Source organism: Hippocampus zosterae, chromosome 10, assembly GCF_025434085.1.
Source record: "Hippocampus zosterae strain Florida chromosome 10, ASM2543408v3, whole genome shotgun sequence".
In the NCBI taxonomy this organism is placed as follows: domain Eukaryota; kingdom Metazoa; phylum Chordata; class Actinopteri; order Syngnathiformes; family Syngnathidae; genus Hippocampus; species Hippocampus zosterae.
This window is the reverse complement of record NC_067460.1, coordinates 7915572-7937486: the sequence shown is the minus strand read 5'-3', so window position 1 is coordinate 7937486 and position 21915 is coordinate 7915572. Positions and strand designations below refer to the sequence as shown.

Genomic DNA, 21915 nt, shown 5'->3' with positions numbered 1-21915 from the left:
CGTGTGAGTGTGTATGTGTATTGAGGTCGTAGTTTGTCCTGTTTGTTGTTCAGAATATGTACAGACCTCTCACAGGAAAGCCTCAACGGAGCACAGAAGCACGCCAAAATGTACAAATAGTCAAGTCTATTCAATGACACCGTAGGTGTTGCTTAAACCGAAGGGCACTCCGTCATCTGTCAAAACAAATCGCTGATGCACGTTGTCAGCTGAGTGCATGTGTGAACATGTTATACATCTTTTAAAAGCTGAGTTTCTGGAGATTTCAATGGTACCTTACACATTACAATTGTCGAATTTGAACCGGAAATTGGGGAGACCTTAAGCTTTGATCCTGTAGTGTTTTCAAGTCCTAATCAACATTCTAAATCCATTTTCAAGGCAAGTTTTGTGAAAAGAAATTTGACAAACATAAGTTTCACCTTTTTTTTCTGTTTTCGAACATCCATAGTTCAGTGACAGGAGAACTTACACAGATTCTTACTGTATCGGAGAAATATTCATAATGATAACATTTTGAATATTTCAAGAAGAGAAAAACTATACTGATACTCCAAATGGTTCAAGAACAGCTACAAATTTACTTTGGGTGCACCTTTCCAAAGGCGTTTTCCCTCGGTTTAAGGTACATGATATAAAAATGTGTTTGTGCATGTGTTTGTGTGTGTTTATGTAGACCAAAGACAAGGACTTCTGGAGGAGATCATTCACAATTTGGACTACTGTGACATCCTGGTGTTGGGTGAAGAGTTGAGGCCTAACCAGGAGTCACTCCAGCTGCAGCGCAGCAGTCTACTTGGAAAGCACCTCGATGCCACAAATTCCACATCTGGGATGTCGGTGTATGGTAAATTACTGTTAACTTTTTACATCTGAGATGCATATAATGCCCCTCAACTTGTAAGAGGCAGTTCCTCCAGCATACTTAATTTCAAGTGACTTTGGATTTCATAGAAAATGTCATTTATTTTATTTCTCCAAATCAACAAGTGAAACTCGCATATTATTCAGTTTAATAAAATACATACAATGAGCATTCAAATTCACTACATAATTACCTCGATGTTCACGTTTCTCGACAGGTGTGGACTCCATGGCTAACTATGAAGATGTGATCCGAGAGGTGCGTTACTCCAACTGGCGACCAGCACATCTAGGAGAGAGAAGGTTCCGGCTCACATGTTCGGAGCTCAATGGACGCTACACCAGCAATGAATTTAACCTGGAGGTCAGTTTAACGACAGCTTGCCTGATCATTAATGAGCGAGAGCGACCAATATTCACAACCTGCACATTCAAGTCGTAAAGTAACATGAAGTTAAAAATCAGTGGCACATTCTGTTAAAATGTGAACGACTACCGTAAAGTTACTAATTGGGTTCTGGGGTCTCTTTCCCCTTAAATTCACTTTATGCTTTATGACAGGGATATCAAACTCATTTTCAACCCAGCGTTGAGGCCAGCCTCAAAGGCCTGCTTGTAAATGGAAAATTGTATTTCTGCTCATATTGATACATAATTGCTTTTGTCTTTGCAAATTATTGATTTCAGAAAAAAAGCAGACATTTTGAAAAAGAATATCAACCAGATAGATATCCACGTGTTTAATTGTTGCTATTTAAACCAGGAAAGAAAAGAAAGAAAAAGTTGTTTTTTTCTCAACTGATACAATGCAGGAAAATGCAAGTATGAAGCGAAATGCTGACACGGTGGCAAATTTATTGTGTTTCTAAAGCTACTGGGATCATTGTGTGACAGCCGGCAACAATTGTGGCAAATAAATTCTGCCCAAATAGGAAGACACACTCGTTCATCTGCTCCAGCACAAAAAGGAATTTTGGGACCAACCACTCTTTAAATGTATTTGTAATATAGGTAATGGCTGATGTTGCAATACAATAAAATAAAGTGGGTCATAGATTGCATGACAGACTGTTCCAAAAAAATAACAGGTATCAAACAATACAGCCATATACCGTATTTTCCGCACAATAAGGCGCACCGAAGTCTTCCATTTTCTTAAAATTTATTCTGTGATTTCCTCGCTTGATTTTCTGTTTTTATGCATTATTTTCAATTTTCGTAGTTTCATTGAAGTAATCATTAATTTACGTTTTTCGGAGACCGCTTCTCGAGTCGAACTGAAGGAGCGTAGCTCCATCTAGTGGATGCATTGTAGATTGCGTTTTATAATCCAGTGCGTCCAATATATGAAAAAAAATTTACAAAATAGACCATTCATTGAAAGTGCACCTCATAATCCAGTGCACCTGGATTATGTGTTTTCCAGTGCGGAAAATACGGTACATTAAGTATAAGTACAGTACACGTTTCTTTTGCGCCGTATGATGACATGTCTGTCTCACAAGCGACAGGTTCTGAGTTTAAATATTTGCCCAGGCCACCTGAAGTACTTGTCCTGCTTGCATGAGTTTTCACAAGGTACTTTCTTCATCACAGTCTAAAAGTATGCATGTTAGGTGAACCGAACACTCGAAATTGTCCTGAGATGTGAATGTTAGTGTGAATGGTTGGTTGTCTATATGTGCCCTGAGATTGGGTTGGTTCCAAGTCCAGGGTGTACCTCTTTGTAGACAAGTACTCAAGAAAGTGGAACGGATGGATTCTTTTTTTTTTCCCTTAGTGAGCTAAACCAAAGCCCTGCCAATGGTTTGTGACTCCACAAAGCTATGTGAACTAACACTTGTTTGTACTGTCTTAAGACCATTGTTCTTGAACCGAAATGATATATTCTGTCTTTTCGCAGGTGAGCGTACTCCACAGTTCAGAGGTCGGCGAACACGTCAGTCAGACTGTGGCCCTCCCTCAGCACATGCAATTAGTTCAGCATCCAGCCATTATTGACGAAATATACCCCGAGCATGGCTTAGGTAGGAAAACATATTTAAAATGCTCTTTATGTCATTGTCAGCAACTTGTCTCTCGTCATTATTTCTCATTCTAAGTCACTTTGATTTTGAGTTTGTTTTCATTGATATCGTCTGTCTGTTCCTATGCGTCTTGATTCCCAATGTCCTCAGTAATGAGGTAATGGGCAATTTACAGTAGGTTTGGGCTTTAGATGTTAGACTTTTATCACATCTGCTCAATCTTTGTCTCACTCTTAAACTGTTCTGTTCTTGGGTTTTCCCCGTTTTATGTTCCACCGCTTTTAAATTTGAAAAACATAATGTCCATTTTCCTACGCTTGGCTGGCTGCCTGGTCTACCCCACTGCTCAAAGACAACTGGGAAAAGCTCCAGCACACATACCACCCTTGTGAGGAAAGATAAAGGAGGAAAGATTGGTCCAGATAATGGACAGGTGGAAATTCTATTGTTTCCCCTTTCATCTTGCTTGATACAAAGTGGATCGGTTCTATGTCAGTGATCTGAAATGATATGCACTTGGCAAGAAAAGCCTTGAAACATTGCATACTTCGCAAAACTCTGGTTGATTTGATTTTTATGCAAATTGTGGCCCTTCTGCATTTTGCTGTCTTACATTGTTATAGTTGTACTGAATGTCCACTTCACCAGGAGATGCATGGGTCGTTGTGGTCCATAGGAGTAGCCAGCCAGGAGTACCAATTTCATGTGGCATTTTTCTTTGGGGTCTATTAAAAGAGCAAGTCCACTATACCAAACACTTTGAAAGAAAGTGAATAGTGAGTATGAGAATCCGAGTGTTCCATCCCAAAAGAGTTCCTGGTTTATGTAATTTCTGGACAGGTCAAGAAATTGGTAACACATTCTGCTGCCCATATTGATTTTAAATTTTGGTTTTCTGAATTCTTAAAGGTCACAATTGAGAGAGCAACAAAATAATCCCTTGGACCACAAATCTTGCCAAACTCACAATTGCTTTGTTTTGAAGTACACAATGTAACTTTTTGAGTTTGTGTGAGTGATAAAGATGAGAGGCTTCTTAATACATTAACACGGTGTCAGCTCGGGAGGCCATATCGACCGATTCTTAAAGTGACTCGGACTTAGACTTGAGTGAAAAACATGTGATTGGAACATCCCTGCATTCGAGTTATTTTTCAGCCACCCAACACGTGTGTGTGTGTGTGTGTGTGTGTGTGTGTATACATAACCATTTGCGGACATTATTACAACTTGGGACAATTTGGAGTGCCCAATCAACCTACCATTCATGTTTTTGGAATGTAGCAAGTAACCTAATAAAACTCAAGCAGGCACGTGGAGAACATGCAAATTCCACACAGCAAGGCCGGAGTTGCAATCAAAACCTGCTCGTCTTCGCTGTGAGGTCACATATGACCACTATGATGCCCCATATATAAAATTATTTGCAGTTCACTGGTAGCCATACAAACAGTACCCAAATAAAATGGTAACCAAATGAAAGCCTAGTGCAAACATTTGCACTTCTATTTTCCTTTTCAAACCACTGCCCCACTGGAGTAAAATTGAAGCTATGAAGATAATTTTCTTGCCGTTTTTCCACACAGTTACCATAGTTCAATCTGTTCGACTTTCTAGTTCCTTATAAGACTGCTAATCAAATTGCTACTCTTGCGCAGTGGAAAGTGGCGTGCCACATACAAGTGCTCTTAAGTAAAGAAAACATGGCGAGACTTTGGTCTTATGCTGCCACACGAGGTTTTATTATTTATCAGACCCCAATGGATTCTACTTAGTACTGCAGATATCACAGTAATGTGTGTATGTGTGTGTGTGTGTGTGCATGAGTGCGTGTGTTTCCATTGGTAGAGTGACAGAAAAGAAGGTCAGATAGAGGGCCAAAGTGGGTAGTTGGTGGTTTATACCAGAACTACAAAACACTAGTTACTGCAGTTGATGTTTGACCAGAATCATCACTTTTACATGTGGCTGTTTCACGAGATTCAGGAGGTCGGGGGGCAAATGCAGGGACAGCTGCAGGATTTTTTTTCTCCCCTAGAGTAAAGGGGGGCTTGACTCATCCATAAGGGTGCTGAGAAAATAATTTATCAAGATATTTTTGAATATCAAATAAAATGCTGAAGGGCCCTAACTGGTGCTACACAGATTTCTGACACGGCTAAATAAGACTAGCTAAAGCGGGTACAGTTTAAGGTGTCAAAAGAGGGATATCAGCAGGGGTGCACCACATATGCACATAAACACACACACGGACACACACAATTAGAACAATACTTTGCTATCATATACAGTAAATATTCTCTAGTTTGGACTCGTGTTTGCGCTGTCCAATTCGCAGAAATTCCTCATTTGGGAAATGAACATGGTACATGTCCTTTATGAACCTGCAAGTATGTTGACAAAATGCACGTATAACAACACAATCAATAAAATACAAAAATATACTGTCCAAAAACTATTTATATAACAAACACTGCAATACAGGTGTATCCCAAAAAAATCACAACAGTAAAATACATACAGTATTTTAATGTTTATTTTTTTCTGTCTTGGGGGCGGGAAAAATGTCTATTTTGGATTGTTTTGTTGGATGCATTCTTTGGTTTATGACAATGTTTGCCTGCGTGTCATACAGTTTTCTTGCTAGTTGCAAGTAACAGTCCCGTTGATCACCGATGTCTGATAATTCTTGTGAATACTGAAGGATTTTTGTTGCCATATGCATTACTGGATGCATCCTTGCTGGATGGTGGCTTGTCATCAGGAGTTGAACCGATGCCTTGTTTTTTTAAAGTTTCGTAGATTTGAGTCTTTCCGACTCCAAGTGTCTGCTGGATGTTTTTAACTTTATGTCCAGGCTCGCTCAAACGGATGCATTTCACTCGCTCCGCTCTAGTCATTACAGTTCTACGTTTCGATGCCATGATCTACACGACGTAAGTGAGTATAAATCAGCATGTATTGTATTGTATTGTATAAAGTTAAAATCTTTCGCAATTACAGTAAAACGCACGCCAATAAAAACTCACTTACACGTCGTCGTTTCGACTCTGATGAATGAAAACGGCTAAGTGAAAACGTGTCTCAGCGTGGTGTCTTTTCCGTTGCATTGGGTGGACGTTGCGTGTATTTAAGCTCCCGCGGCATTACGCCTCCATCCGGGTTACGGCTAGTGGAATTTCCGCTTACGTAAGTTCCAGTAACACGTAATATCGTAGTCAAAATGTTAATGCATAGGTTTTTATTACGGGTGAAGGATATTCCTTTTCATAGAATTCCGGGGATGGGAATATTTACTGTAGTCCATCCATGTTTTTTTAGTGCTGCCGAGCGATTAACAAGTGCGACTAATTAATTAGGATCTGTAATTAATTAATTTTATTAATCTATAGTTTAATCTCATCTAAGAATTACTGAGAAAACCCCTATTTTCATTTTAAATTCGTGACATTATTGAGGCAAATCAAAAGATAAAAGAAAAAGTGGCATTATAAAGTATTTTATTGTTTTCAGCAGACTTGGACAGATGCAGTCCTAGCCATTTACTTTCTGCTGTATTTGAGACGAGTCAAAGTCCTACCTGCAACATTTAGTTTCGACCATAAGGGGGAATATCACTGTTTTGTTTTTGTAAATGTTCAAATAATTACAAAATAAAAATAAAATAGAACATCAGGTCCTTAAAACGTGCTTGAGTTAACATATCAAAAATAGTAAGAACAATTATCTGAGCAATACAAGTACTTAACATTGAATTTGCTTCAGATAATAATGAAAAAACAGACCCTTAAATCACAGTGCTGCAAGTTAGCACTTTAGAAATAACACTGTTCATCATGACAAACTAAAAGTGCTGAAATAAACATCAATCACTTCTCGTAGTCTGCAGAGGACACATCAACTATGCCTCGTACGTAGGGTGTTCTCGAGTTTAATTTGCTGAAGAGCTTTGCTATGTATGGCTCGCTCGCAATATTGCAACTTGGTGGGTGGGCATCGTCCCCTATGCCCGCCGGTGGGGACGGATGGGTCTGCAGTGGTGTCTTGGGATATGAGTTACCCTATTTACGGGTTTGAGATCCGAGCTATCATTCGGCTAATTTGTTTTGCCCTGACTTGCAAGCACCTACTGTACAACATAACCTTGTCCATCTAACAAAGTACTACCAGTGTTAAATACACAGGCTACAAAAGAATGTAACTTAATCCACTACAGTTACAGAAAAAAGATGTAATGAGATTACAGTCACATTTATTCAAAATGGGATTCTTTCATAAGGTTAAAATTTCCAGCCAGAGAGAGATACACCATCAGTTTGGTTGTTTGTTTGTTTTTTTTAGACCTGAGCGGAACAATTAGTCTGGCACATATGAGTCACCTGACTCCCATTGCGCAGTTGTTTCTAGTAAACTGGATGCGGGGAACTTTCTGTGTCCTGCAAAGCAGGCAGCATGGAAGAAAGCAGGAAGTGCTGACGGTTATACACTGTTTGGAAGACTCTCACTGAAGGACCGATTTATCTTAAATAACATTTCCAAAGAAAAGCTGCGCTGTCACAAGGACTGCTTCGTAGGGCTGGGCTATAGCTGGGAGCCGCTGCAACCCTAATATAAGTCAAGCGTTACCCCTTCCGTCACAAACCACCGCCATTTTGACTATTTCAACACCACACTAACAAATAAAAAGGAGCTAAACTTGTCACAGGGATAAGAGCAGTATCGGTACATTTTAGTTTATTGTTCAGCCTGAGTGTAAATCCAGCCAGAATGTGCAAAAGTGTGTGCTACTTGCCGCAAAGAGGCTGCATGAAGTCTGGAGCCATGAAAGTAATTAGTTTTGGGGTCGGATTCTCAAGAAAGTGAAGAAAATGATCATCAGAAAAGTACTGCGAGTGCCTGACTCATATGAAACACACACACACACACACAGCGGGATAGAGGGCCAATTCATAAATGTTATGCTCTTTCAGAAGGATAAAGATCAGAGCAAGAGAAATAAACATTTTTGATCAAGAAGCGCCCTGTATGTGTTGTTGTTGTTGTGAATATGCTGCTAAAAGGGGTTTATGCTCCATTTTTTTCCTGGTGTGGACTGCACAGCAACCACATTTAATTGTGGGTGATTATTTCTAAATACTTAAACATACAAACATACATAAATACATACATACATCATATATATATATATACATATATATACATATATATACATTCAGTGGCTAGAGAGGGCTGGCCTGAAGGACAGCACAGAGGCACTCATCCTGGCTGCTCAGGAGCAGGCCTTGAGCACCAGAGCCATCGAGGCCCAGATATACCACACCAGACAAGACCCAAGGTGTAGGTTGTGCAAAGAGGCACCTGAGACGATCTGCAGGGTGTAAGATGCTGGCAGGGAAAGCCCACATGGAACGCCATAACCAGGTGGCTGGCATAGTCTACCGAAACATCTGTGTGGAGTATGGACTGGAAACCCCAAGGTCAAAATGGGAAACACCTCTGAAGGTGGTGGAGAATGACAGAGCGAAGATCCTGTGGGACTTCCAGATCCAGACTGACAAGATGGTAATGGCGAACCAACCAGATATCGTGATCATAGATAAAGGGCAGAGGAAAGCCGTTGTAGTGGATGTAGCGGTCCCAAGTGATGGAAACATCAGGAATAAGGAACATGAGAAACTCGAGAAATACCAAGGGCTCAGAGAGGAGCTGGAGAGAGCCACCCGAGGGGTGAGATGAGGATTTATTTTTTTTAATATATATATATATATACATACATACATACAGTATATACTGTACATACTCAAAATTGGGAAATATAGTATAGACCAAGCTTGATGGTGGTTTGTTGAATATTGCCCTTTGCACAATCTTCTGACCTTCCAAATTTTCTCGCAGGGGTCCACATTTTTTCCACCAAACATTTATTTGGTCACTAACTACGCAGAGTATGTTGGGTTTTTTTTCCAGCTCAGTTCTGTGCATGCAGCATAGGCTCATCTCCCACTCAATGGCAACGTAAAGGTCAGCGTGAATAGGTGTCTCTCTATACACAATATTTGCCCTCTAAATGACTGCGAGTGGTCGAGAGTCGAGTGCAAAGGGCTCGCTTGTGTAAAATTTGCCATTCAAGGATGCTTAACAACAAATCCACATTAAATGCAATTACTCATTTTGTACGGGGGTTTTTTTCAACAAAAGACAAATCACTCATTTTTATTTTATTTTTTTGTGTTACCATGTTTGGCCTCCATACCATTTGAAATATCACGAACAATATTAGGCCTACTACATTGTAGTATTGGGCAGCATAAGACCCAGAGTACGCACAAATATGACATTTCTGCTATCAAATGGAGACCGGTGGTATTACAATGTAAAATTACAGTCCTGTGCATTCTCGCAGTTTGGTACCCTCGAATTCGCATATATGCAGATTCCACCTCCACCCCACCCCATTATTTTTCCATGGTTTTTTTTTCGTGCCATTTTTCTTCCCATTTCTCCATTTTTGTTTGTTTTGTTTTTTTTAATTTAATGGAAAACATACAATTGAATGTAGTCAGGGATGAATCAGTGGTCTACTGGTTAGCACGCTGGCCTCACAGTACAGAGCTGCAGGGTTCGATTCCAGCTCCCCGCTTTCCTCCCACATTTCAAAAACATGCATGGCAGGTAAATGGAAGACTTTAAATTGTGAATGTGACTGCAGATAATGTGCCCTGCGATTGGCTGGCAGCCAGCTCGGGATGTACCCCGCATACTGCCTGCAGGAAGCTGGTATAAACTCTGGCATCCACCTTGTGAGGATAAGTGGACCAGAGAATGGATGGATGAATGTTTATCAGTAATCAGGAATTTGTTGGATTTCTTAAAAATATACAGTATATCTCTATCTTTTTATTTAATCAAGGGGTCACTCAGAATATGGTGCGAACCGCCAGTTGCCCATCCCTAGTATATAAAAGGGAAGGATGGATGAACGGTTGTGGCATTGTTTGAAGTAACAGTTGTTTGAAGTCTGCTTAACGTTCTGCCGTACCCTTTTCCAGTACTTGAAGTTCATGCTTTTTTCTTCAAAATGTCTTCTTTGTATATTCCTGACATACAGTCCTCTGTTTCATAATACATTCCTAGCTACCGACTGGCAACCAGTCCAGGGTATACCCTGCCTTTTGTCCATAGTCAGCTGGGATAGGCTCCAGCTCCACATTGACCCTAAATATGATAAGCGGTAGAAAACAGATGGAAGGATGGACTCTATCCAGATGTAATGACTGTCTTTGTCGTCTGTCTCGTCATCAGGTGTGCCGAATGCCGCCACAGTGGTCATTGTGATGTGCATCGCTACCCTGGTGGTGGTGATAGTGTTGGGCATCTACCGCATCCATCTAACCCACAAGCAAGAGGTCAAGCTGTCTGAGACGACCAAAGAGGGAGGCGAGACTTGGGATGACTCACCCCTGTCCATAACCATTAACCCAATGGAGGTAAACAAAGGAGAGGAAAAATGGCGGCCGGTAAAACTTGGAACAAAATACACGGAATATGGCTGCTATTGAGATGAAATGAAAATGTGCATCTGTTGTGCCTTTTTTTCTACATCGGCGTTTAAAAGAGAAAAGATAACTTATTACCTTTACAACTTCTTGGATGTCATTTGGTACCTGATTCTATCAGAACCTGCAAGATCCCCAGGCCGACGAGGATGAGGTGAGCGAGGAAGAGGATGAAGACGAGGAAGAGGAGGATGACATCACTAGCGCAGAATCAGATGACAGCGAGGAAGAAGTTGACGTCCAGTTACCCAGGATGCAGGGAACCAAACGCCTGAAGTGGGAAAAAACAGCAATATTTTATTGAAACTCCCAATCACAAACATTTACATGATCTCGATGTCTGTAATAAAACACGACGTTGAAGGGTGACACACAAACGCAATCAGGTTGACATATACACTTTTTGGCATTGAAAAATGAAGTAAGAGCTCCCCCTACTGGATTTGATTACACTCACAAAAATATGTTTAAAAAAAACAACAAAATATAAAAAGCTAAAAACACACAGCAGGTAGAAATCTAAATTCAACAAAATATTGAGCAGGAAAATATATTTCCTATTCATGACAAGAGTGAGTATCTTTCACATATTACTACAGCGGTCACACAAATGAGTAGCGCTTGAGGAAACACATTCTGCAAAGATTTCTGATACAAAAAAAATAAAATAAAAATGCAAAATAAGATATACAATTTTCCGAAATTTGTATTATTACTCTATTTGGGTTTGTATACAATGTATAATGTATCCATCTATATCCCGGCCCTTGTGGCAAAGTCAGGTGATTTTACTGAAATAGCTTATTTTAAAAGGATCTCAAAAAGTGACAAAATAAGATAATGAAAAGAGCACCGCGGTGTCCAGATGTCATGTTCAACTCAACAAGGGATTTGACTTTTGTGTTTTGACGATAGAGAATTACCCTTGTACATTTTTATATACTATCTTGTAAATAGAGAATACAGTAAGTGACACCCCCCCCCACCCCCCTGCCCCCTCTGTACCTTGCCATCAAGCATACACACTTTACCCACAGACTTTCCTCTCCACTTGTACACAACAAATGTCATCTTGCCTCATCTTTCATGTCAGCACTTCGGAATCTTGATTGTGTAGAAGTAGTCGGTGGCACCGCAGTCCCTTTATGTCTGTTTCAGCTCAGTATTGAGTTGAATTTGTTCGTTTGAGATGTGTTTGGATGTGTCACTATCTTCATGGATACGAGAATGAATCACTAGGTCCACGAGGCCAGCTGTACATATTTTCTCAAATAAATAAATATATAAATGAGCAGCCTTGTGAGTGTCAACGTGTATCGTCATGGCACCTGGGCAATACGATGGATGAAAGATATACCAACTATTGGCAGCACAGTGATGTCATGTGTGTGTCCTGCACGCCGACAAAAATCAAAACTCAGCACATAACACTGTCTTTTGTACATTCAAAGTACCGTACTGTTACTACAAACAGTGGTGCGAGATTTGGCGTGTAACACAAAGATGGAATCATACCCGCAAATATTTACACATGAGATGGCAGGAAACGAGTAGCCGGGGTCACAGATTTGGCCCGATACATCCCAAAAAGAGACATTCATGTATAAAATAGAAGTAAAAATAGAGTTATGCCTACAAATTGGATACGTAACGACAAGTAAAACAAGACTAATGTTTTTTTTTTAAATTTCTTCTTTCCCATCTGCCCACTAACCATGACAAGAAAAAAAACGGATGAGCAAATATTTGATGATCGTAAGTAATACACATTTTGGCTTTCCAATTGGTTACTCACTTCCACATACAGTCTAATCTGTATTGACGCAATGGATAACGATAGATAAAGTTGTGTCTCATCAACTAGAAAATATACACAAACAAGAGGCAAATTTTATTGATTGGCATGTCGGATTCCGTGTTCTGCCTGGTCAATGTTAAGGATAAGTATTGATCGCCCTTTTAAAGTGAGCACAAAGAAAGTTCAAAACAAATCTGGGATAAATATGACAGTGGCACATTCGATACTATAAAACGTAAAAAGCAGTTTCGCTGGGTGGGTGTTGCATTTTTCTCCTTTTGCTGCAACCCACCAACACAAGAAGTTGATATTGTCCGACATTGTTAAAAGAATGCCCCCCTCACCCCCATCATGGAGTATGTGTATGCTGTCGCACTACTATATGTTCATGTAAAATATGTTGTTTAATGTTTAAAAGTTGACCATATCCATAAGTCTTGCCAGGCCATCCCTTTCACTTCCTTTACTCATCTCCTGAAGCCTTTTGGTGGTTTTTCATCAAGTCCCAATGTTGACCTGATGTATGTTTTAGAAGAGGAGGACAATGCAGTTAACACGGAAACCTTGTATATTGTGTAATATGTTGTTCGAATTAATGTAGTTAATTTTCTGGACTCTTTCGTCTGTTTTGCTTTGAAATGGTCAGTCACAACAGCACTTTCTGTAAATTGACCAATAAAACCTTGTTTTGGAATCTAGCTGTCATTTGCACATTGAGCTTTTTCGATTAGTCATTCAAGTCCCATCCATCCGTTTTCCATATTGCTCAGCATCATTAAGTTCGCTTGGTGAGCCAATCCCAGCTGACGTTTCGATCAGAGCTGGACATGAGTTGCCGGACACCATCAAGGCACAGACAAACCACCACTGAGTTTTCGTCAACTAAAACTATCACAAATAGGAATGACTAGAATGTGACGAAAACTAATCAGCATTTTTACCCAAAAGACTAAATTTAAAATGGCTGCACTGTTTGCAGTCAGTGCTGATCAAGATAAAGAGAGCAACACCGTCATTTCTTGCAAACGCTTGATGTAAAAGAAACTCAGGGCCTCGATGAGCATTGGACCTCTTGAACACTTTTCTTTTAAAATACAGTATAAACAAGAAGAACGCAATAAGTATGTAAGACTGTCCTAAGATGACTCAAGTATCTCAGGAATTGCAAAAACTAACATAGGCCGACATGATAAAAATCAAACCAAATGTTTATTTTTTTTAAATGCAAACCATCCTTTCACCCCCTCCCCCCAAAAAAATTCTCAACACTTATGTTCAAGCCTGATTATGACGTTCTTGAAGTCCTTCCGGTCTGAGGCATTGTACTGTATACACCACCAACGTCCAACGTTATGTTTAGCGAACAGAGATGAATGCAGAAACTCAGATAGGTGGATTGGATCAACTAGAATCATGTGGTTGTGCAAAAGTGCGTCATGACACCAAGAGAGCACACGTTGCAAGCAGGTGTGAGTTTAGCCAAGTTTATTATTTTTCACATTTAAAAGATGCTTAAAAGCTTTTCCGATTCCTGTGAGAAACATGTCCTTTAGACAAATCAAATTATGTTTAAAAAAAAAAAAGCTTACAATGCTGTTTTTTTTTAAAAAAGCAATTTGCGGATTAAAAAAAAAAAGCACCATGTAAAAATCTGAAGGTAACACTTAAATAAAATGTCAAAAAGAAGTGTAAGGTGCTTTTTTGTGCGTTTCTAAAGTAATGTCTCAAAAGCAGGCACGTTAGATGCCAAAGTCAAAGACCGTGAAATCATCAATTGAGGAGCAAGGGTGTCACATTCGCCCTCTTGATGGAGGATTATGGCGATTAAGATGCGAGAACCGCATGGCACAAAGGGAAGACTGATTAAAATATGGATCCACGCTTCTACCGCAAGCCAGAATAAACACCCTTTCACACTCTTTATCAACCCGGAGTCACAGCCAATGTCCTTGTTGTCATATTCAGCACCTATCTTCTGTTCAATCAAGTTCAGTTTGGAAGGTTGCGGTGACAAGAACGGGTGTACCTCCCACCTCTGAGTGAGTGCGTGCGCACTATCACTGGTACTGGAGGTAGTTCTTAAGAATCTGAGGCAGCGGGAGCGAGTCAATGTGACGGATGCGCTCCCCGCCCAGAGCCAGGCGAGCTTCTCTTCTGCATAGATCCATGAGGGGGAGGGGTTCCGCTGTAAAAGAGAAACTTTAAAGATCCAGTTTTCGGAATTTTACCAACAAAATAAACTGCGTCGTCATTTTCATTGTATACATTAGGGTCCGAGTGATTAACTGGCCGGCTGATTTTATTGGCTGATGTTGGGTCTTTTCAAAAGAATCGGCCAGAGTTTTGGCGATTAAGCATTCATAATTGTACTTGTTCATGTACCAGTAAATGCTGTTCAATATGTAGGGGGAGGAAATAAAATACATGCATGGCTGACAGAACCTTTCACTGTGTGAATGACATCATTCTCCATCCTCTCATGGGCATGAACATGCCCAGTCACTGAGTACATATTGAGAGAATAGCAAAGTGGAATGTTCCCAAAAATGGCAGTAAGTCCAAAAATGCAGGGTCTGGTTGCAAGTACAATGCACCAAGAATTTGGAAAATTGGACATTGGGTTCTGGAGTTTTTTGTGTTGGACATAATGGCTTCTGACGGAACGTTTTTGTGTGGCAACGCCTGAAGAAAATCTTTAAATTAGAATAAAACAGTATGACGATTATTTCTCAACGCTCTGCTCCACCCTTTTCGTTCATTAATTAAAGAAGTTTCAAATAGTGGTTTCCATTTTGACACTAAAGATTTGATAGTTCTACGCCCAGTATTTTACATGACCGTGTGCCGTCTTAACTAAATGTTTTGCTGTGCTAATAAAAAACTGACCACCACCAGCCGGACTATTTTCATCGTATTGTCCAGCTGCGGGAAAACTCTTCTGATCGCGCTTCCAATTGAAGGTGTATCCAATGAGTTAAAGGAATGATGGGCAGCGAGAAAACTATAATTCAACAACATTAGCAAGCACACAAAGAGGCCATCCAATATTTTTCTGAAATATTCACGCTTTGGGACTAATTTTATGATTTGGCTTCAAGCTGCAATTTAGCACTGAACCAATCTGAGTATTTTTATCTCCTCTCCGGCATAAAAATGGCTAATCTCCCCTTGTATGCCGCAGTGAGAAGCCAGAAGAGAAGTAACAAGATAAGGGTGTTGATAAACTGACATTTACATATTTATGTTAAAAAGGTTTGCTGTTGGAGCCACTATAAGTACCAAAAGTGAAACGAAGCTGTGCCGGCCAATAGGAAAAGTGCTTACCGACCATTTGGGCCGTTTAAAAAAAAAAAAAAAAAAAGGGTTATCAAGTCCAAAAAACACTAATTAACATACATGCAAGGAAGGCCCATAAGAACATCGAAGCAAAGTTGATACAAGTTGTAGAGGGGGGGAAAAAAAACATTGAGGACAATCCCAATAACATGTTTAAGCTATTGAATGGTGATCAATTTGTGCTCGTTGAAAAACAAAAATGTTTTACAAAATGACAATGTACTAACAATCCCATGGCAATCAGCTTTAAAGTATGAGGGGCATTCGCAAGTAATGAGCCCTGTTCAATTTCCATGCAATACAGTATTTTTTCCAGAAATGTCAACAGTAAAATACTCACTGAAAAACTGTTTATAGTATATAAATATTTTTCTTGGAATGAATGCACTTTCTGTCCATTTTAGAAATGTGATCATTACAAGTCTAACAGAAGCAAACATATTTCCTTGCTTTGGAAAGCAAACCACCAACAATTGAGTATTTTAATTACACGCTGCTGACATTTCTGGAGAAAAAAAAAAGAACTATGTTGACTGCCCCTCATGTATATCACTGCCTTAATAGCTATTTAGTGTCAGATGAACTTACGATCTAGTCCGTTGACGTAGCGGATCGTCACTTCACAGTGTCCCCACACAGCACTGACGATAGGATACAGCTTCTTGCCTTTTAACCCTCGAAACGCAACTCCCAGATACTGTCCGTCAACCATGAAGCTCAATGAGCCCTCATCCATGTCAAGTATGACCGCCAGGGAGTCCGGGAGCACAAAGGACTCATCTGGCTCAAGGAAGCAGGGGTACATGGGTGTTGAGGAAATTAGCTGATTCTTTCCATCGTGGTATAGTCGGTTTCGACCCAGGTCCCAGCCCCAGGACTCGGAATCTGATCCCACTAAAGCAGTGTAACCCACCGAGTGTAAAGGTGCTTCAATTGTGGCGACTCCTACAACGGCATGGGTGCCTCTCTGCCTTGCTGGCCAGTGAATCCTCCAAACGTGGAGGCCCCGAGAGTAGCCCACTTTTCCTCGGATACAGTCTGTACTCTGTGCAACCGGGTGTCGGTGGAACGTCAGCTTCTCATCTTCTTTAACAAAAATGTTGAGGGACCGATCATCAGGATTCCAGCCGTGGTGTAGCTGAGTCTCAGGACTGGCTGGGGGCATGTCCAGCAATAAATCCAGTCGACGTGGCCAGCAGAAATCTGTACCTCGCACTTCTCGTTGCACGAGTCTGGATGAAGGCTCCCCACGCAGATCCACTGACTTAATGCTCAGCGCAATCTTCTGGCCCATCGTTAGGGGGTTTCAAGGGAAAGGGAAAAGAGGGCAGGGAGATGAAGGCACGAAGGATCCAAAGAAATAAATGGGGAATCCTGATGTTAACTCGTTCACAGAGATGTAGTTGAACACTCACTTTTCTACCAGGTAGAATGTGACTCCTGAAAGAGACAGCATAATCTCACACACTGAAATTATAATTTGCGGTCAATAAAAAAAAAAGGTATGCTCAATTTTTTTTTTTTTTTAATTCCGGGTAAGCACTTTTAAATTGTCTCATTTGCCCACTCACATAAAAACGACAAATGTGCATCACCAAATTCGAGATTGTCTATCATAGAATACTCACAGAGAATTGAGCTTTTCAATCAAATTAGCTCATAGATAGCATTTTTTTTAGAAACGCACTGATGAGTTCTCAGCCCTGTCGGACCAACAGAGGATTTTCAATTACGAAATAAAAACTCACGTTAAAATTCCTTCCAAAATTTCAGTGTTGGGAATAATAAAATAGGTGATGACTCCGAAAGAGTTTGGGAACACTGTAGCACACAGGAAAAGCTCAAGGTACAAGCCCAGCAATATTTAAGACAACAAAGGAATGGGAACCCTAAGAAAATGATGGAAGACAGAAAGCATGATGGGGAGGAAAAAAAAAAGTTATGAATGTCCTGTGAAACGACAGCTTACCATGAAAGCATTTCACCGAGCAGCCAGGAGTCTCTCACACAAAAATTAGAACACACAATCAGAGCTGCCAACTGAAAGAGTGGAAATAAAGTCCTCAGGCCAGAGGGAGGTCAGTAAGGAGTCAGCAGCAAGATGATTGCGGGATACGACGTAGACCGCAAAGAGTATGTGCGTGTGTGTGTGTGTCATGAGTCACTAACTTCCAGCTTGTGACGCAAGAATGGAGCGAAACAATCTGGCTTCCCAGTGACCAAACAAACAGCTGCTGGAAGGAACTCGGCAAGGAGAAAGTGTAAAGAGGAGGGCTTACAGAGGAGCACTCTGGTTCTAATGAGTATACAAGCAGCTACTCCATAGCAGCTTCGAAATTGGCGGCGCATCAGATGCGTAACAGAGTCAGGATTTATTCTCCTGGCCCTTTCAGGCAGAACTCACACATCTGTTATTTCCAAAGTACACGTTTACATAGACAATGCGGCTCAGCCATACAAAGTAAATGAGGCAATTTGATGTGCAGCAATGTCAGCGCGACAGCCTTCAACAAAAGGACACGGACAGCAAGTCTTCGGTGGGGGTCTTGGTCACTTATGTTTCAGACGCACCCTGATCGCCAGATGACAGAACACGTTTGAGTTGCGCCACAAATGGACTTTATTTACAACCTGTGCGTGTTTTAGCAAATATAATACCAAGTGTTACTAGTGATTCTAGGTCATTCATGAACATTGAGGTCAATGTAACCTTTACTGCAGCATGTCCAAAGTCCGGCCCGGGGGCCAAATCCGGCCCGCGGTCGAATTTCATCCGGCCCTCGGCCCTGTCATAAAATCAGTGCCGTCTGGCCCGCAGGTTGGTCGCAATGGAACACGTGTTGCATTGACTGAGGTCTCGTAGACTGGTAAGTGATATTTCATAGAGTACTGCTTCCCTCTAGTGGCTAAATGAGTAATAGCATTCACTAAATGAGTAATAGCATTTAGACACTAGAGGGCATCACTCACGGGTTAACATCACTCCGTGTTTATATTGACTGTTATGTCATATTTCAAATGATCCTTGCAGTTGTGGATATGTGTATTGCTTGTTCATTTCCCTGTTGTTCGAGTCAAAGGTTTTGTGACTATTGAAAAGTCATGGTGATACATTTTATGTTTCAAATCAATCAATTTGCACTCAGGAGACTTCTGTTTAAGAAAAAGTCAAGTGAATAAGCAGTTGCATGTGATATAGCCGTTTCAAATGAACCAAAAGAAATTGATTGTTGAAATTAAAATAAAAATGGAAATGTGAAACAGACTGGCTTACTAAAATTTGTTGAACAATATTGTTGTTCAATGTAAAGAATGTCAGCCAAGGTCGGCCCCCCGACATTTTACCACATAAAATCTGGTCCCCTTGGCAAAAAGTTTGGACACCCCTGCTTTACTGTTTAGACTGACATACATACACATATATATATACATATATATATATATATATATATATATATATATATCAGAATCATCTTTATTGGCCAAGTATGTAGAACACACAAGAAATTTGTCTCCGGTATAACACGCTGCCCTAGTATCATCGTAAACAACAAAATCATTGAACCTTAAATGAACCATTTTAGAGTAACCAGTAGTTTTGTAGTACCATTTTGTGGTGCAAGAAGAGTGACTGTCAGTGACTGTTTAAGGAGTTAATGGCTAGAGGGAAGAAGCTGTTTAAGTGTCTACTGGATTTGGTATACATACATACACACACACACACACATACACACACACGTAAGACCTCAGCTAATTCGCAGTGCCAATAGGAGCACATTACAACGAAATGGCTGGCAAATTTGTTCGTCATGTCGTTTATTATGTGCAAAGACAATATTGTGCCCCACCCCCTTTACCCCCTGTAGAATATTGTGACTTTGTTTTCCACAATACGGTGAATTACCATATCGTGAGGTTCAGCTTGAGGTAATATTGTATCCAGTGGCGGTTCTGGGGCGTGGGGGCAACAGTGCCCCTGTAGCACCGATTCTGGCCCCCCTCCCCTCGTGCCGAGTCGCTGACGCCGACGCGAAAGGTGGAAACATAGTGCGTGAGTTAACGTTCTAGTCGGACCCTTTAGTGCGCTGCGCCACTTAATGAGAAGCAGTCCGCAGAGAAGGAAATTACCATGACACGAGTGCTATTTGCGCGTGTGTGCGCAACTTTTTAAGTCTCCCTTTTTATTTAACAGGATCAATATACAAGACACTGACTTTTAATTTTTTGATTATATGCATGTAAAACATCTAGCTTCAGTGTAGTAGCAATTTTTGTCCCCGGCAGGCTGGTACCATATCATCCCCTGGCTTGAATATTCTCAACAGATGTGCATGGCGTATTGTTACGCTTGCAGACATGTTAGCCCTCCTAATACTGTTTTTTTTCTCATCACTGTAATGTTATGACTACAATTTCAAAGTCTGAAGAAATAAAAAGTCAAATAAGATTTCGAATCTGACTTTTTAGCCCTGGGTTGAAAACCCCTGGCCCCTCAGTGAAATTGATCCAGAACCGCCACTGATTGTATCATGAAGTTTGGATATTGTTACATCCGAGTGTGAAAGAGGCATTTGAAGAAAAAAATATATACACACACACACACCGTATATAAAACTGAATTGGAGTGTGTGAGCATTGCCAATCAGACCTTTTTTAAAACAGGACTATGGCCTCCTTATTACATTATAGGTTAAACTCTTCAACTTTTAATTCTAATCCCCAATTCTTTTATTTTTAGCTCTTTTTATTGCTAACATACCTATTCATTCGTCCTTTCCCTCACCTTTTTTGTGGGGCCTAATAAATTGGCCAATTATTTTTGTTTCACAAACTGCATCGAAATCGTTCCAACTGCATTACTGTTCAATGCTTCAATAAATACGTGAAATGAAAGTGCTCCTTTACAACTCTAGAGGGATGGAATAAATTATAAACATAAGCAAGTAAGTATGAAAGTAATTACTGTAATAAATTCTAGAGCAGGATTCGAACCCATAACGCGAAGGAATAGCGGCATCTTCGGGTCGACCGATCAACCCACTCATCCCCGACTTGGCACTAAATTTTTACTTGTAGTTCTCCATGCGATTCATGGGTGGCGAGTTACCGGGCGAGGCAATAATAACCACTTCGTTTAATATAACACAATGTAAGTATCTATATATAAATATCGGAAAACGTGTTCACTTTTGTTATGGTTTTGTGTGCTTTCAAAGACAAAGAAAGAAAAGCACTAAGAACATGTTTTTTCGCTTCGACCGCGCCGAGAACAACGTTCGTAAACCCAACCAATGAGTACGTTTAGAAAAAACAGCTTTATGCGCACAAAAACATTGTACATTTTTTGACACAAGATGGAGTCGTGGAAAGTCCAGAGTTTATAAACATACCATGAGTGGACGCTGTCATCCGAGGCTCCAACAAACTAAGCAGCTTGCAGAAGTCGTATCAAACCAATGAGTTTCCCGGCTGCTCAAAAAAAAATCCCAACACGCCTCAGACAATAACTACAGTACTAAAAAACAAACGTAAAGCTAATCAGGCAGACCATACAAAGTAATCAATCAGCCTTCTTTGTTCCCCTTGAGTCCGCCTCGTTCCGGGTACTTAGTCGACTATCACCGTGCAGGCGTCCATGTGTGCTTCGTTGTCGCTGATTGGCTGCAGGTTGGGGATCCCGAAAAGGTGACTTGTGTCAAGTAATCACGCGTTGTCCTCTCGCGATGTTTTCGACGTTGACCGTTCATTTGGCGTTATGATCTTCTCCACCCGTGACCCAACACTATTTTATCAGTCATTGCGTTAGATGTTTTCGCCTTCACCGCGGAACATCTGCCCCTTGTTTTGCACGTACTATGTGTGTTTTAAGTAACTTCCTGTTTGAGTCCAACAAAGACGAATATTTGATACAGGGTGGAGACCGCACTTTAGAGTGAGTCTGAAACTAAAATGCCATAAAATGTGAATAGGTCAATTACCATCGAGTGGAACTGCAATTTAATCGTTCTGTAAATAAGTTGCTGGCATTGATAGATGAACAACAATAAGGTTACATGTTTGTAGTTATTGAGTTTTGGACCAATGAAGTGTATTTGGACAAATTCCTATGGCGCACCTAATCTCTGAGAGCAGCACACTAATGTGTGAAGTTACAATCTTCAAGGTTCAAAGTTAAGTCGAAAAAGTTAATTACAATAACATGTTCTATGCAGCCCCGTTAGCGAAAAAACAGTACAGTATTCTGATTAATGTTGCGTTGGTGGACTACGAATTAAGGAGCAAAATTCACCTGTTTTTATCCATCTCATGGTGGGAATTGTGCTATTTGCTGTTG

The 21915-nt window shown here is 40.5% G+C and overlaps 2 protein-coding genes across 3 annotated transcripts in view; one reads left to right on the top strand and one right to left on the bottom strand.

Annotated features, from left to right (window-relative positions):
* Positions 1-12943, top strand: part of LOC127609129 (calsyntenin-2-like) — a 203736-nt gene extending 190793 nt beyond the window's left edge. The window contains exons 13-17 of the mRNA XM_052078868.1: positions 677-847; positions 1083-1228; positions 2768-2891; positions 10194-10378; positions 10569-12943. Coding sequence (XP_051934828.1) covers positions 677-847; positions 1083-1228; positions 2768-2891; positions 10194-10378; positions 10569-10751 — 809 coding nt within the window. The 3' untranslated portion in view covers positions 10752-12943. The remainder of the gene's footprint in view (positions 1-676; positions 848-1082; positions 1229-2767; positions 2892-10193; positions 10379-10568) is intronic.
* Positions 12944-13715: 772 nt separating this feature from the next.
* LOC127609246 (SPRY domain-containing SOCS box protein 4-like) lies at positions 13716-21412 on the bottom strand. Of its 2 annotated transcripts, none has more exons than XM_052079086.1 (3): positions 20972-21412; positions 16170-17021; positions 13716-14430 (listed from the first exon to the last, which is right to left on the bottom strand). In XM_052079086.1, the coding sequence occupies exons 2-3, from the start codon at positions 16873-16875 to the stop codon at positions 14303-14305; spliced, it is 834 nt and encodes a 277-aa protein (XP_051935046.1). In that variant the 5' UTR covers positions 16876-17021; positions 20972-21412; the 3' UTR covers positions 13716-14302. The 2 variants fall into 2 exon arrangements, with proteins under 2 accessions (XP_051935046.1, XP_051935047.1); XM_052079087.1 differs by lacking the exon at positions 20972-21412 and adding an exon at positions 17551-17829.
* Positions 21413-21915: the final 503 nt, after the last annotated feature.